General features: G+C 45.6%; 1 protein-coding gene across 1 annotated transcript in view; it reads left to right on the forward strand.

Annotated features, from left to right (window-relative positions):
• Positions 1–17,407, forward strand: part of TEP1 (telomerase associated protein 1) — a 63,574-nt gene that overhangs the window by 9,035 nt on the left and 37,132 nt on the right. The window contains exons 3-8 of the mRNA XM_058429395.1: positions 11,936–12,436; positions 13,910–14,077; positions 14,725–14,859; positions 15,538–15,699; positions 16,488–16,649; positions 16,925–16,996. Of these exons, the coding sequence (XP_058285378.1) occupies positions 11,936–12,436; positions 13,910–14,077; positions 14,725–14,859; positions 15,538–15,699; positions 16,488–16,649; positions 16,925–16,996 (1,200 nt within the window). The remainder of the gene's footprint in view (positions 1–11,935; positions 12,437–13,909; positions 14,078–14,724; positions 14,860–15,537; positions 15,700–16,487; positions 16,650–16,924; positions 16,997–17,407) is intronic.

Raw genomic sequence — 17,407 nt, forward strand, 5'->3', positions numbered from 1 at the left:
TTTTTTTTTTTTGACACAGAGTTTCACTCTTGTTGCCTAGGCTGGAGTGCAGTGGCAGGATCTCGGCTCACTGCAACCTCCGCCTCCCAGGTTCAAGCAATTCTCCAGTCTCAGCCTCTCAAGTAGCTGGGATTGCAGGTGCATGCCCCCACACCCAGCTAATTTTGTATTTTTAGTACAGACGAGGTTTTACCATGTTGGCCAGGCTGGTCTCGAACTCCTGACCTCAGGTGATCTGCCTGCCTCTGCCTTCCAAAGTGCTGGGATTACAGGTGTGAGCCACTGTGCCCGGCACCAAGTTCACTATTTTGAAATCCAAATTTTACTTCCAATTACCTCTGCCTCATCCCATCCAAAAGCAGGACTCAAATCCTTTTTGAGATCAGGTGTACTGTTTTTGCCTCAAAAAAAAAAAAAAAAAGGATGATTACAGAGTACCCTGATGTAAACTGTCTTATATTTTGCAGGCCTAATGTACCAGTTATCGTTTGCTGTCCAAAACTTTGTGACTTAAAACAACCATTTAATCATATCTCACAATTTTACGTGTAACTGACTTCACTAAATTTAGGCAGGCTTCCACTAGATGATTCTTCTGTTTCATGTGTCATTAGTGGAAGTTACTTGATGATAGACAATTGGTAGATGAACTGATCTGAAAACTTAAGACAGCTTCTTTCTCCACCAGGGCACCAGACAGGGCACATGTCTGGTACCCTGGTGGAGACGGCTAGAAGGCTGAGCTCAGTTGAGTGTGTTAATTGAAACACCTACGTGTGGCCTCTTTAGAGTGGCAGTCTTAGGGTAGTTGGACTCACATGGCAGCTCAAGGCTTCCCAAGGGAGTGTTCCAGAGTCCTGGAGGAAGTGCAAGTTTCCTTTGACCTAGCCTCAGAAGTCCCAGAATGCAACTGCTGCCACATTATATTGGTCAAGCAAGTGACCAGGTCAGCCCAGTTTCAAGAAGGAATTAGACTCTGCCTCTCAATGGGAAAGGAAGCAAAGAATTTGTGGCCGATTTTAGTTACCATACCTGATTAGGGAGACTAGTCAGTGAGGAATGTCCTTAAAGAAAGATGAAGAAAGAGGCCGGGCACGGTGGCTCACGCCTGTAATCCCAGCACTTTGGGAAGTCGAGGCGAGCGGATCACCTGAGGTCAGGAGTTTGAGACCAGCCTGGCCAAGATGGTGAAACCCTGTCTCTACTAAAAATACAAAAAATGAGCCGGGCATGGCGGTGGGTGCCTGTAATCCCAGCTATTCGGGAGGCTGAGGCAGGAGAATTGCTTGAACCCAGGAGGCAGAGGTTGTAGTGAACCGAGATCGTGCCACTGCACTCCAGCCTGGGCGACACAGCAAGACTCTGCCTCAAAAAAAAAAAAAAGAAAAAGAAAGATGAAGAAAGATATTGGCAAATGTCAACAGACCAGAGGCCAAATGCAGGGTTGTTTTGATTCAGAAGAGTCAGAAGGGAGAGAAGACACTGAGGTTCTTGTAATCTGCTTTCAGATGGCCCAGAAGGGCTTGTCTGAGGTGATAAGTGGCTATCCAGTAAGTGTGTGCTTGTCCACATATCACGGCTTGTGTGATGCTTTAAGTTGTGATGGTTAGGTCAAACAAACACATACTGTGAATCTAAAGGTAATCATTCACAAAGAAGAAAAAAATCAGGTAAAACAAATGGCCTTTCCACTTCCTACTGGTCACTCCCCTCCCAGCCTATCAGAGGCCTGCCCTTCCCAGTTCAAAGTCCATCTCTCCAGGGAGTTGCTCGAGATCCTTGCTCTCACCTATATAACCCTATAGTTTGTTTCTTAGTCCATTATAGCACTTCTCTTTATCTGCCTTGTATTTTTGTGACTTCTACATGTGTCTATCTCTACAAGATGATGAAGTCTTGAGAAGAAGGCATGTTGTATACATTTTACCCATGTACTAGCACTATTATTTGACAGGGGATTAGCAGATGTTTGTTGATCAAAGTAGAGGAGGACAATGAACGTGCAAGAAAACTGACCACAAGTGAGCAATTTTAATAGGTGGTAGGACCCTTCCCAACAGGGAAGACTGAGGGGGTGGCACTCCTTTGTCCCAGAGACAAATCAGTCTGGATACTACACCCATCAGTTGGCCATTGCAGCTCAATGCTACTGATCAACAGTAAGGTGGTGTAGGCCTATATGCAGGAGAAAGTGAATGGTCCTTTAAGAACTTGCAAATAAGGAATGTAAGATGGTTCTGTGAGAGTTAAGTGATTTCATTCCAGTGGGAAATGGCACATCTTTCCGCCCTGGTATAGTTATTTGGTTGGCAAAACTCCTGATTTACTGTAATGATAGTAATCTGAAGAAAGATTGCTTCAACTCAAGGGAATGGCTAACTTAGGAAGGCATGACTCAAAGAAGCAAATATTGGCAATATGACTAGCACTTCCTACGGGTATGAAAAGCTGAATTTGAACATTGTGAACATCTTGCCAGTTGAAAGGTTTTCTCTGTTGCAAGGCAGAAATAGTTTATCTGACACCTCAAAACACAGCTGAAATGTCCTTCAGGGATCATTCAGTGGCTGTGTGATTGGAACAGAATATCTGGGAATTGGGCCACATTTTTAATTTTTATGTGCAATTCAAGTGTGACAGGTGCATTATTTACTACCTACCTCTGCCATGTGGTAGGTAGTAACTATCTCTCCTGTTTAGGTAATCATCCTAGATTAATAGTTTTTAAAATGTTTACCTCAGATCAGAGATAAGAGTCATGATTACCTGAGAAATTGCTGGAAGTGCAAATTCTCAGGTTCCACCTCAGACCTACCTACTGAATCAGAAATTTTCAAAAGAGATGAGCAACAATCTTCGTTTTAATCAGAGCTTTTTTTTTTTTTTTTTGAGACAAAGTCTTGCTTTGTCACCCAGGTTGCAGGGGCAGGAACACAGCTCATTGCCGCCTTGACTTCCTAGACTCAAGCAATCCTCCTGCCTCAGCTGCAGAAGTAGCAAGGACTACAGGTGTGCGCCACCATGCCTAGCTAATTTTTTTTTTTTTTTTTTTTTGGCATTTTTTGTAGAGACGGGGTTTCACCATGTTGCTGAGGCTGGTCTCAAACTCCTGAGCTCAAGTGATCTGCCTACTCGGCCTCCCAAAGTGCTGGGATTATAGGCATGAGCCACCACACCCTGCCTAATCAGGGGTTCTTAAATTTAAGCATGTACCAAAACCAACCAGAGAACTTGTTAAAATACAAATCACTGGGCCCTGACCCCAGTGTTTGGAAATATAGATTCTCAGGTTCCACCCCACTTGTCTGGATCAATGTTTCTCAAACTTTAATGTGAGTGGGAATAACCTGGAAATATTGTTAAAAGATTCTGATTCAGTAGATCTGGGGTAGAGCCTGAGAATCTGCATTTGCAACAAGGTGATGTTGATGTTGTGGTCCACAATCCCATACTTTGATTAGTGAGACCCTCGAGCAGAGGTTCCTAAACTTTTCTGCACATTAGTATCACCTGATGTCTCCATCCATTTGTGCTGCTATACCAAAATACCTGAGACTGGGTAATTTTATAGATAATAGAAATTTATTCCTCATAATTCTGGAAGCTGGGAAGTCCAAGATCAAGGCACTAGCATTTGGTGTCTGGCGAGAACAAACCTTCTTGCTGTATCTTCTCATGGCAGAAGGTGGAAGGGCAAACAAAGGAGTGATTGCTGGTTTCTTCTAGCCCTTTTATAAGGCTGCAAACTCCATTCATAAGGGCTCTGCTCTCACGACTTAATCCCTCCTAAAGACCCCAACCCTTAATATTATCACATTGCAGATCAAGTTTCAAGATGAATTTTGGGGGACATATTCAGACCATAGCACCTAGGAAACTTCAAAAACTACTGATGCCTGGGTCCTACTCTGGGTGATTGCGATTTAATTGGTCTGGGGTGTGGCCTGGACTTTGGAATTTTTAAAAGATCTCCAGGTAGTTCCAATGTACAAGGCTTGCTGGCCTTGAATCTCTTTGCTGCTTCAGGAAACCAGAAAGTAAAACTAGATCCTCAAAGCCAATCAGGAAGCCATCACCAATTTGCCTTCCCTCCTGTATTGCCAGTCTTCTCAGGTCTGATATTTATGGGAATATGATGGAAGGGCTTGCATATGCTGTTCTTTCACTGGTGGGGCAGATGTTTCCCACAGAGAGTCACAGACTACGAGGTCTTGAGGTTGGGATTATTATCTAAGGTATATTCTATGGGGAAGAGGCCTTATAAAGCTGGCCTTCAGAAGAAAGGCCCTGTGTGGACTCCTTCAATCCCTCCCCTCACTTTCTTCTCCTCAGTATGCTCCCACTATTGTCACCTCACATAACCCTTTCTTTCAGGTTTCCTAGCTCTTGTGTTCCCTCACCAAACTCCTCTCTTTCTCCTCTAAACAGACGGCTAATGATGGTTTTCGATGTGAGTGGCACTGCCCTCTAGGGGGTGTTTTTGGCTTTCACAATAATTAGGATGATTTTACACATTTAAATGGGTAGGGCCCAGGATAGCTCAACATTCAGGAACTGTTTAGGACACTACCACACAATGAGTGACATTTCCGCATCTTTAACTTTGAATAACTTGCCGGTCATTCATGTAGCTGAAAACTGATTTTAATTAGGATCTAACTTAATTTTTTTCTTTTTTTCTTTGAGTCGGAGTTTTGCTCTTGTCACCCAGGCTGGAGTGCAGTGGTGTGCTCTCAGCTCACTGCAACCTCCACCTCCTGGGTTCAAGCCATTCTCCTGCCTCAGCCTCCCGAGTAGTACAGGCGGCCACCACCATGCCTGGCTAGTTTTTGTATTTTTAGTGGAGACAAGGTTTCACCATGTTGGCCAGGCTGGTCTCAAACTCCTGACCTCAGGTAATCTGCTCACCTTGGCCTCCCAAAGTGCTGGGATTACAGGTGTGAGCCACCGTGCCTGACCATAATTTAATTTTAAATATAAACACAAGGTATTTTATGCGTAGTTTTTTTTTTATTTTTTTTATTTTTTTTTTATTTTATGCATAGTTTTAATACACACTGAACTTTCCAGGGATGAAACTACCATGAAAATCATGGGATGATCATACCTTGTTTTGTTTGAAAATCTGCCAAAAGTTATTTAGTATTCTGGAAAATCATACCACATCAGTAATTCTGTTCATGGTATTTGAATTGCCATTATAATGCCTGTATCATTCTGCATTTGTAGCTGTTACATTCCAGGTGATTTTATATAGAGATGCATATATCTGAGTACCGCATTGTGTCTTCTTGAATGTTATGCACAAGCATTTACATGTCTAAACACATAGTATTTAATTATAAGTCATATTCCTTCTACCATTCCTTTTATCTCCCATCCAAGTACTAACCAAGCCCAACCCTGCTCAGCTTCCAAGATCAAAGGAGATCGGGCGCATTCAGGGTGGTATGGCTGTAGACTCCTTTATATCTCTTTAAGTGATTTTACTAATTTTTTGGCCAGGCATGGTGGCTTATGCCTGTAATCCTAGCACTTTGGGAGGCCAAGGTAGGAGGACTGTTTGAGTCCTGGAGGTAGAGAGCCTGGGCAACATAGCAAAACCCTGTCTCTACTTTTTGTCTTTAAATTTTTGTTTAAAATTGTGTGTGGAGGTAAGTTACATTCTTTATGAATTATGTTTCAGGAAAATAAAAGGAGCTTTAAAGTATTTGTTATAAGAAGGAAATGTTTTAGTTCGGGTTGCTATAACAAATTACCGTAGGCTGGGTGGCTTAAACAACAAATATTATTTCTCACAGTTCCAGAGAATGGAAGTCCAAGATCAGATTGCCAACATGGTCTGCGTCTGAAGATGAGGGCCTTCCTTGGGATTGCAGATGGCTGTTTTCTTGTATCCTCGTATCGTGGAAAAAGAGCTAGCTAGCTCTTCCGTCTCTCCTTATGAGGCCACCAATCCCATTTATGAGTATTCTAAATTCCATGACCTAATGACCTCCGAGAGATCCCACCCTAAATACCATCGCATTGGGATTAGGGTTTCAATATATAAATTTTGGGGCGACACGAACATAAAGACCATTGCAGGGAGTGTTGGGACTGATGGGGTGGGTGGCAATGGAGGTTTCTAAGGAAGGAAAGGGGTACTGGCTCAGTTAATAGAGGGTAAAATGCCCTCAATTCTGAGCGGAAGCTCAGCTGTTACCTGAGGCTCAAGGGTAACTCTCTAAGGAATGCAATGATATTTTCCAGAAGACAGCTAATCTGCTTTATATAAAGGCAGAAAGCATATTTCTCCTGCTACTATGTTTGGTCCTCTCTTTATGAACCTAAGGGTCACTTGTCTCTTTCCTAAGCCTGGTTCCATCTTCCTGCAAAGGGTTCAGCATTAATCATTCAGGATGGCTCCAGATAGATTCTGTGTGATTTCTGATCAACAGGAGGGGAGGGACTTGCTCTCAGTTCAGCGAACTTTGATTGACTGATGTCTACACTTGGTTACAGGTGGTTGCTTTCCGCTTTCCGTCTCCTTTTAGGGAGTTCCTTAAAGGAACTTTAGGATGAATTGAGTCTGACCGTCTTTGATACTAGGAAGGAGAGGTGTACAGATAGGCAGCGAACTTGCTAAAATCTTTTCCAGGAAACGGTGTTTGAAGAGTTAATGGGAGAAAAAAAGACGAAAATTAGCCAGAGGAGACGAATTTGGTAGAGGGGGAAGCCCTAGGGACGGGAGAAAATAGAACCAGAAAGGGAAAAAAAGAGAAACAATAACAAACTAAACTCGGGCCCCAGAAAAGGCTGCAGGGGTCCTGGGCATTCGCGTCGCCGGCCTGGCATGTCGTCTTGCCCGGCCCTCGGCTCGCTGCCCTTCCAGCAGCTGCTGCGCCCCGCCCGGGCCCGAGACTCTCCGCCCTCACTGTCTCTTCCCAGATCCGCATCCGGCTCCTCCCCCGGCTGCTACCCTTCCCACTAGCAGAATCCAGAGCGAAGTTTCTGCTTCCTGCTGCGGGAATCGGACGCCCCAGGTCAGGCACCCAGGGTCTCCAGCCCCAGTCTAAGGTAGGGTCCGAGCGCAGGCAGAACTTGCCCTGGCCCTGGGTCTAGGGCGCTGGGCTCTGAGGCTGAGAGCTGGGTGGGAAGGGCCTGGCGGGGCCGGTTAGGAACCACCCGAGACTCAGCTAGGGGTGCATCCACCCTGCTCCTCCCGGCGGCTCCGGGAAGGGGAGGGAGTGTATACTGCGTGAAAAGGGAGGTGAGAAAGGAGGAGGAAAAGGCTGAGGGAGAGGGAGGGACAGGAAGAGAGACCACGTGAGAATCATCCCCTCTTACTTCCTTGCCCTATGTGCCCATTGAAAGGGGACAGTGGCTGTCACCAACAAATGGTAGTATGAGAACCGTTTGTAATAATAGAAACCCAGACTGTGCTTAAATGTGCTAGACTACCATACAGCCACTTGAAGAGTGAGGTGGAGGCCGGGCGCGGTGGTTCACGCCCGTAATCCCAGCACTTTGGGAGGCGGAGGTTGGGGATCACCTGAGGTCAGGAGTTTGAGACCAGCCTGGCCAACATGGTGAAAACCCTCTCTACTGAAAATACAAAACATTAGCCGGGCATGGTGGTGGGCGCCTGTAATCCCAGTTACTCGGAAGGCTAAGGCAGGAGAATCGCTTGAACTCGGGAGGCAGCGATTTCAGTGAGGTGAACAACAGAGCCAGACTCCGCCTCAAGAAAAAAAAAAAAAAAAAAAGGAAAGAGTGAGGTGGGTATTAATGTGCTCACAGGGCAAGGTCTCTGAGATATACTAAGTGCAGAATGTGACCCTGTTTGTGTAAAGCAAAAGCAGTGGTGATGGTGAAGGCGTGTATTTGTATATGCATAGAAACTGTGAAACTGTTAGTATAAAACTGTTCGCAATGTTTACTTCCAGAGAAGGGAACTAGAGATGGAAGTGGGGACAGAACTTGAACTTTCCATTTGTGGTTCAGCTGAATCTCCTTTCAAAAACTCCAGGGTGCAAAAAAATAAAATGAGCAAAATAGTGAGACTGTCCTTTTAAGGACAGGACAGTCTCACTATGTTGCTCACATAAACTGTCCTTATTTTTCTGTTTATTTTTGGTTTGAGATCTCTTTAAAAAAAATATCTGAGTCAATTCTGAGTTTCCCCACTCCTTTCCTTGGGGGCTTATATAGGGCAACGACATGAGCAAAGTGTATAGGGCACAGAAGCCATCATTTTTTATGTGTTTGTCACACTGACGTCCAGTGAGATATTGTTGTCCTTTTTGGTCCTGGATTGTTAGTCATTCAGGTCTTCTTGGAAGTGTTCTGTACTCCTGTCCCTAACCTTTTTCACACTAAGTTTAGGTGGTTGACTTAACAATATTATTCCCAAAATATTTACATATGAATGAGAGATTAGCCTTTGTCCAAATAAAAAAGAAAATACATTCCTTTATATTTTTTTTTTAATAGAGGTCTCACTATGTTGCCCAGGCTGGTCTTGAACTCCTGACCTCAAGTGATCCTCCCACCTCAGCCTCCCAAAGTGCTGGGATTACAGGTGTGAGCCACCACACCCGGCCGGAAAATAGGTTCCTGAAGGTATAATTCAAGCATTCTGTTAGGCAGAGGTTTCTAATTTGCAGTTTATGGAGATCCTGGGAGGTCCATAAATGGGCTTCATAGACACTCTGAAAATTGAGCACAAAACAGTATATACTCTTTTTTTTTTTTTTTTTTTCTGTGAAAAAGCTCCATAGCTTTTACCAGATTCTCAAACGCCTCTGAATCCCACTGACCAGCAATTGTGGGAACAATGGTTAACAAGGCTAAAAGGGTCTCTCTCCTCAGGAACTTCATGATCTATTGGGAAGAAAGACCAACAGGTGATATGCTCTATGATAGGGGAAGTATGGGTGTTGTGAAAACAAGGAGAAGGCCACCTAAACCAGACTGGGGCTTGGTGTCAGCACAGGCTTTTTGGAGGAATTGATGATGAAACTGAAGCCTGTAGAGTGAGAGGAAAGTAGCATTTGGCCTTGTAAAGGAGGGGTGGTGTTAGTAGAAGAAAGAGTGTTCCAGGGATCTGCCTGTGCAAAGGCCCATAGTCAAGAGATACCTTGGCAATTAAAAAGCTAAATAAAATTTGTATGATTGAAGCTTAGAGTGCTGACAGTTAGATTGGGGTGTTAGTGAGAGATGATGCTGGGAAGTGACCAGAAGTCAGGTTTTGTGTGTGATGCTGAGGATGCAGAGGGGAGCAAGACAAAGGAGCCCTTACCTTAAGGAGTTTTATTTCAGTAAAGAGAAACAATTAGGCTGGGTGCGGTGGCTCACGCCTGTAATCCTAGCACTTTGGGAGGCTCAGGTGGGTGGATCATGAGGTCGGGAGACCAAGACCATTCTGACCAACATGGTGAAACCCCGTCTCTACTACAAATACAAAAATTAGCTGGGTGTGGTGGCGTGCACTTGTAATCCCAGCTACTTGGGAGGCTGAGGCAGGAGAATCACCTGAACCCGGGAAGTCGAGGTTGCAGTGAGCTGAGACTGTGCCACTGTACTCCAGCCTGGCAATAGAGTGAGACTCTGTCTCAAAAAACAAAAAGCAAAAAAAAAAAAACAAAACAAAGGAGAAACAATTAGCAAGTGGGCTAATAAGCAAACATGCTTTAAAAAAAAAAAAGGAGTTGGCCAGGTGCAGTGGCTCACGCCTGTAATCCCAGCACTTTGGGAGGTCGAGGTGGGCGGATCACAAGGTCAGGAGTTCGAGACCAGCCTGGCCAACATAGTGAAACCCTGTCTCTACTAAAAGTACAAAAAAAAAAAAAATTAGCTGGGCATAGTGGTGGGCGCCTGTAATTCCAGCTACTTGGGAGGCTGAGGCAGAATGGCTTGAACCTGGGAGGTGGAGGTTGCAGTGAGCCAAGATTGTGCCATTGCACTCCAGCCTGGGTGACAGAGCAAGACTTTGTCTCAAAAAAAAAAGGAGTCTCACTGTGTAACTCAGGCTGGTTTTAAACTCCTGGGCTCAAGTGATCCTCCTGCCTCAGCCTTCGAGAGTCGCTGGGATTACAGGCTACCACATCTGGCTCTAGCAGGGAGGTCCTTTAGACAAATCTATATACAGTATGTCACCACATGGATTAAAGGGTTTCAACAAAGGTGGTGGCAGGAGGAATGGAGAGAATTGGATAGATTTGAGAGACACTGAGGGAGCAGAATCAATAGGATTTAGTAGTTTACTGGATAATAATAACAAATAATAATAGCTTCTATATTGAACACTTAGTGCCAGGCAATGCTCAAAGTGCCTAATATTTTTTTCCCATTTATTTCTATAACAACTCTGTGAGGTAAGCATTTTTCTTAATTTTATAAATGAGAAAACCCTAGAGACACAGAGAATTTAAGTATCTTATCCAACCAAGATTCCAAGGTAAAGGAGGATTCAAACTAAAGTCTGTCTCACTTCAAACTCCAGGAGGCAGAGGGGGCAAAGGAAGGGGAATGGATTTGGGGCAGAGATATGAGAAGGAGAAAGATGATACATTTAGGATCTGTGGAATTTGGAGCACCTTTGAGTCATCCAGTGGGGATGTCCAACAGGCAAATGGATAAGTGAATATGAAGCTCAGAAGGGAGCTCTAGGTCCAGGAATAGATCTGTGAGTCGCCAGCATAGAAATGTCATTTGGAGCCACATAGTGGGTGAGACCACCCCAGGAAAGTATGTACAAGGATTAGAATAGAACCACAAGGAGCATTGATGTTAAGAAATGGCAGAGAAAGAATCCCTAAGAAGATCTAGCCAGAATAGTTTTAAGAAGAAAATCAGGACAGTAGCATCATGGAAAGCAAAGGAAGACAGAGTTTTAATGAGAGAGTAATCAACAATGTCATATTCTACTTGAGGGGTGAAATAAGATAAAGGCCAAGATGTATTTATTTATGGGAGTAACGAAAAGTTCCTTGGTTACCTAAGAGGACTTGTGGACTGGTGGGGACAGGATCCCATTTAGTTGGTTAAAGAGTGAATAGGAGGCAAGGAAGCTGAGGTGGTGAATATTGACAACTTGATTAAAGTACCTGTTTCTCTGGAGCTACGAACCCACAGTCCAGATTATATTGCGAGGCCTCTCTACTAAGTAGGGATCAAACTGATAGTCCTGCAGCGGGGGTCAGGGGGGTTGGGTCTCCTTTACCTTCTTATGAGAAGGCATGTCCCTTCCTCTCCAGCCATTCCTTTTTGTTTTTTTTTTTTTTTTTTTTTGAGACGGAGTCTTGCTCTGTTGCCCAGGCTGGAGTGCAGTGGCGCAATCTCGGCTCACTGCAAGCTCCGCCTCCCGAGTTCACGCCATTCTCCTGCCTCAGCCTCTCCGAGTAGCTGGGACTACAGGCGCCCGCCACCACGCCCGGCTAATTTTTTGTATTTGTAGTAGAGACGGGGTTTCACCGTGGTCTCGATCTGACCTCGTGATCCGCCTGCCTTGGCCTCCCAAAGTGCTGGGATTACAAGCGTGAGCTACCGCTCTCGGCCTGTTTTTTTGTTTTTTTTTTTTTTAAGAAATATTTTTTATTTTTTTAAAACTTTCTAGAGATGAGGTTTCACCGTGTTGCCCAGGCTTGCCTCAAACTCTCAGGCTCAAGCAATCCTCTTGCCTCAGCTCCCAAAGTGTTGGGATTACAGGCATGAGCCACTGCACCTGGCCTTTTCTTAATTTCTCTGCTCTTAAGCCTCTGCGTTACCTTTTCCCTATCCCTCTCTCTTAGAATATTCTTTGGATGAACCCAGTCCTGGGAAAAACAACATTGGTTGTTTTCTACCCACAAATCATTGGCATTATCAGGAGGGCTGTGGGGAAGATATGCTGTCATGCAAATACACGCTCAGTGCAGCCAGGTGCTCATCTCCTGTCTTTCTCTCCTTCTAGGCACATACAAGCCAAGTTTCAGCCATGGAAAAACTCCATGGGCATGTGTCTGCCCATCCAGACATCCTCTCTTTGGAGAACCGGTGCCTGGCTATGCTCCCTGACTTACAGCCCATGGAGAAACTACATCAGCATGTATCTACCCACTCAGATATCCTCTCCTTGAAGAACCAGTGCCTAGCCACGCTTCCTGACCTGAAGACCAGGGAAAAACCACATGGATATGTGTCTACCCACCCAGACATCCTCTCCTTGGAGAACCAGTGCCTGGCCACCCTCCCTAGTCTAAAGAGCACTGTGTCTGCCAGCCCCTTGTTCCAGAGTCTACAGATATCTCACATGACGCAAGCTGATTTGTACCGTGTGAACAACAGCAATTGCCTGCTCTCTGAGCCTCCAGGTTGGAGGGCTCAGCATTTCTCTAAGGGACTAAACCTTTCAACCTGCCCTATAGCCCTGAAGTCCATCTCTGCCACAGAGACAGCTCAGGAAGCAACTTTGGTAATAGCTCCAGGCACTCATCTTGACCCCAGCCATGTCTGTTGTATGCTGTTGTCTCTAGCTTTCAGTGTCTCAGTTTCTCTCTGTGCTGCCTGTGTCTGGCTATCTTCTCTCCTCAGAGCCTCTCCGAAGGTGCCCTTTGTTGCAGGACCATCTTCACTGGCATCGTTACTTTTATTGCCTATCTACTTTGGAGATTTTGTGCAATAGATCAAAAACAATTCCTGTCCTGGTTGGGTGTGGTGGCTCATGCCTGTAATCCCAGCACTTTGGGAGGCCAAGGCGGGTGGATCACTTGAGTCCAGGAGTTCGAGACCAGCCTGGGCAACATGATGAAACCCCGTCTCTACCAAAAATACAAAAATTAGCCGGGTGTGGTGGCATGCACCTGTAATCCCAGCTACTTGGGAGGCTGAGGCATGAGAATTGCTTAAACTGGGAGGCGAGATTGCATCACTGCACTCCAGCCTGGGCAACAGAGAGAGACTGTGTCTCAAAAAAATGAAAGCCCAAAAGACCACAACAAAAAACAGTCCCTGTCCTTAGGAAGCCTCTGCTCAGAAGAGCCAGCTTAACGTTACTATTGCAGAGTCAGTTAGGTGCTTTTGAGATCAGGCATGAGATACGTCTGCTAATTAATTTTCCAACAGCCCTATCAGGGCTTATACCAGAGACCACTTAATTGTCTGTGCATGTGCAAATACATGTCCACTTTTACCCATCTACATGCCTACATTTAGTATACAGTTCAGAATCACTAGACAGACACACATTGCTTCTGTATATACTTGTGTTTCGGGTTGAGGGACAAGGCTAATCTGAACCCTCTTCTGTCTCTGCCAATTACAAACTATGCAACCTTGGGCAACCTCTTAACCCTTTAGAGCTTCAATTTCCTCACCTTTAAAATGAATTTAATGAAAATCTACTTCACAGGGTTGTTATCAGGATTACAACTGCTGCCATCTTACATTGATTTAGGGCTTTGCATTTTGCAAAGAGTCATACATACATATATCACTCCATTTAGTTTCCTAGTGGCCCTATTAGATACGTGGTAGTGAATGAGAGAAAGCTGAGGTTCAGAGAGGTTAAGCAGCCCATGGCTGCTGGGGGATTAATATGAGGCTTTGCCCTTTTTCTTCTGACCCCCAAAACATCTTACTAATATCCTAAAAGGTGTGTGAAGAGCCCCATGCTCCCAGGTTGTGACATCAATGAAGAGATGAAAGCAGGGGCAGATCGTGAAGCATGTGGGTGAAGGCTCCAAAGGTTGAGTAGAGCAAGGTGGTGTGTGAGAGCAGTAAGTCAGACAGGACACATCAGTGCTGGTGTGTGAAGGGAGAGGAGATTAGAGGTGCTATTAATGAAGATGTAGACTTTTCCCGTGGTCTGGTGCTGCCTTCAGACCCATCTGGGTTTGAGGAGCTGTGGATACATGCTGTGATTCATAACTGCCACTACTATCCCCAGGGTCGTTGGTTTGATTCAGAAGAGAAGAAAACGGCAGAGACCCAAATGCCTTCTTATAGTCTGAGCTTGGGAGAGGAGGAGGAGGTGGAGGATCTGGCCGTGAAGCTCACCTCTGGAGACTCTGAATCTCATCCAGAGCCTACTGACCATGTCCTTCAGGAAAAGAAGGTAAAAGTTCAAGAGTTGGGGAAAGGTTAATGGTGTGGAGGGGAGGTTGGCGGTGGAGTACTTGAACCAGGTCCCCTCCCCAGTTGGAAGGGGAAGATAGGGATACAACCTAGCTCTTATTTCTCACTTCCTAATCCCCTTGTCTTTTTTCTTTTATTTTCCTTTTCTTTTTTTCTTTCCTTTCTCTCTTTTCTTTCTTTTCTTTTTTTTTTTTTTTTTTTGAGATGGAGTCTCACTCTGTCGCCTAGGTTGGAGTGCAATGGCATAATCCCAGCTCATTGCAACCTCTGCCTCTGGAGTTCGTTATTCTCCTGCCTCAGCTCCCTGAGTAGCTGGAATTACAGGCATGCACTGCCATGCCTGGCTAATTTTTGTATCTTCAGTAGAGACGGGACTTCGCCCTGTTGGCCAGGCTGCTCTTGAACTCCTGACCTCAGGTGGTCTGCCCGCCTCAGTCTCCCAGAGTGCTGGGATTACAGATGTGAGCCACCATGCCTGGCGCTAATCCCCTTGTGTAAGTTCTCAATTGGACTCCACATCTCGAGTCCATTCTCTCTGTCTTTGACTTTGTAAGTTAGTCTGCATGGATGCTTCAGTTGGTCCTTGTTACCTCTCTTCTCATATCTTCCCTCTTTCTCAATTCCCAGATGGCTCTACTGAGCTTGCTGTGCTCTACTCTGGTCTCAGAAGTAAACACGAACGATGCATCTGACCCCATCCTGACTGCCATTTTTGAAATCTGTCGTGAACTTGCCCTCCTAGAGCCTGAGTTTATCCTCAAGGTATTGAGGTGTGAAGGAAGGGATGGGGGCGTGAAGCTGGTAGACGGGGGTGTGGTTATGGTGTGTGGCAGGGTGGTGACTAGCCTCATGTTGGGGGTGGGAGGAGCTTCTCTTAGGAAGGATTTCTGGGTGAGTCTGAGGCCTAGTCCCTGTGGTCCAGTGAAGAGTGGGGGAAAGAGTATACTAGGCTTGGTTTGTTTAGCAAGTACCCATTCTCTCAAGGAGCTTATAGTATTGTTAGGGAAGCAAAATACTTTTCCAAATGTCATACAAATACAGCTGGAATATTAGACAGTGAACATTTCTGAAGCAGAGAAGAGCGTGGTGGGAAATAGCTTCTGTGATGCTTTGGAGAATGGCGGGTTTAATAAATGATTTGAACCCTGAGTAAATTTTTGATAGCTATTGATGCAGGAGGTCTTCCAAAGAAGGGAAAGGCCTGGTTGACTTACAAGGCAGTCAGTAGACTCAGAAGAAGATATGCTGGAAAGGTGGGTAAGGGATAGAGTATGGAGGACTTAGAATGCCAAGTCAGGCTGCCTGGGCTTCGTATTTTGTGGACAATGTGGAGGGCTCAGGAAAGGTTTTATACAGGCACACTCAATCAGCAAGTGAGTTCAGGGCAGAAAGCTACGGGAGGAGTGACTGAGATTCTAGTCCTCTCACCCTGTGTCCTAGGCATCTTTGTATGCCAGGCAGCAGCTGAACGTCCGGAATGTGGCCAATAAAATCTTGGCCATTGCTGCCTTCTTGCCGGCGTGTCGCCCCCACCTGCGACGATATTTCTGTGCCATTGTCCAGCTGCCTTCTGACTGGATCCAGGTGGCTGAGCTTTACCAGGTATGGTACTCATTTCCCTGAGCTTGGGCCTTCACTTCATTCCTTCTCTTATGCTCACTGCATCCTTGGAGAAAATTCTCAGGCAGTTTGGCTTCCCCTCAGCTTTCCTCAGCATTGGTGCCCAGACAGGACAGCTTCTCCCTCCACTAGGCTGGGTTGCCCAACATGTAGAATGTGATTGAGAAGGGCTGGTGGACCAAAGTTTGAGAAAAAAAAAATGGTCTTATTCTGGACCTCATGCTTTTTTTTTTTTTTTTTTTTTTTTTTTTTTTTTTTTTTTTTTTTTTTTTTTTTTTTTTTTTTTTTTTTTTTTTTTTTGGCGACGAAGTTTCACTCTTGTCGCCCAGGCTGGAGTACAATGGTGTGATCTCGGCTCACTGCAACCTCCGCCTCCCAGGTTCAAGCGATTCTCCTTCCTCAGCCTCCCGAGTAGCTGGGATTACAGGCGTACACCACCACGCCTGGCTAATTTTTGTATTGTTAGCAGAGATAGGGTTTCACCATGATGGCCAGGCTGGTCTTGAACTCCTGACCTCAGGTGATCCACTGGCCTTGGCCTCCCTAAGTGCTGGGATTACAGGCGTAAAGATGAGCCACCCTGCCCAGCCAGGACCTCATGTTTCTAATGAAGAAATGAAAATCAGTACCACAGAAATTGTGATTTTGGGGCTAGGGCTGGGAACTTGCTCACTATTCTGTGCTCTCATGTATCTCCATGAAGCGGCCTCGTTTTGTTTTGGAGGGTTGGTTTGGGTCTTGCTTCTAGTGGTCTCCTCTCTCTTTGACAGAGCCTGGCTGAGGGAGATAAGAATAAGCTGGTGCCCCTGCCCGCCTGTCTCCGTACTGCCATGACGGACAAATTTGCTCAGTTTGACGAGTACCAGCTGGCTAAGTACAACCCTCGGAAGCACCGGGCCAAGAGACGCCCCCGCCGGCCACCCTGCTCTCCAGTCAGTCACTGCCCCAGCCCTCGACCCACGCCCCTTTTCTCCAGGAAGGGCCAGACGAGGGAGCATGCTGATGCTGGGGAGTCCCACACCAGGAGCAAAGGGAGTCAGAGAAATGCAGGGGAGCTGGGTAGAGCTTGGGGGCATATGGTGCAGGGCAGGCTTCTTTTCTAGTTGACTTCCTTTTTGGTAGAGATGCACCTTCAGGGCTATTGACTGAGTCTCTTCAAGGACAGCCTCCATTTCCCTTTTTTAAACTGCTTCTCCTGTCCCTACAGAGGATGGAGCCTCCATTTTCTCGCAGACCTTTTCCAAGGTACATAGTGTTTCTTAGAGATGAGCAGAGAAAGGTGAGTCCCTTTTTCTGGGGTTGTATATGTGCATGTACAATCTTTTCTGGACTAATATTTAGGAACAAAATTCTATTAGGGTTAAAAATACTTTCTTCCTGGGGATTCTTGGCTGTGATTGTGGGTAAGAGTCTGAGAGCACTGGGAAAGGCATGTGGTTTTATTTTTTTTCACTTCGCTCTCCTTGGTATTGTATTTTTTTTTTTTTTTTTTTTTTTTGAGACAAAGTCATGCACTGTGGCCCAGGCTGGAGTGCTGCAGTGGTGCAGTCTTGGCTCACTACAACCTCCACCTCCCAGGCTCAAGTGATTCTCCTGCCTCAGCCTCCTGAGTAACTGGGACTACAGGCGTGTGCCACCATGCCCGGCTAATTTTTGTATTATTAGTAGAGATGGGGTTTCACCATGTTGG

This window comes from Hylobates moloch, unplaced genomic scaffold (genome assembly GCF_009828535.3).
Source record: "Hylobates moloch isolate HMO894 unplaced genomic scaffold, HMol_V3 SCAFFOLD_16, whole genome shotgun sequence".
Lineage (NCBI taxonomy): Eukaryota > Metazoa > Chordata > Mammalia > Primates > Hylobatidae > Hylobates > Hylobates moloch.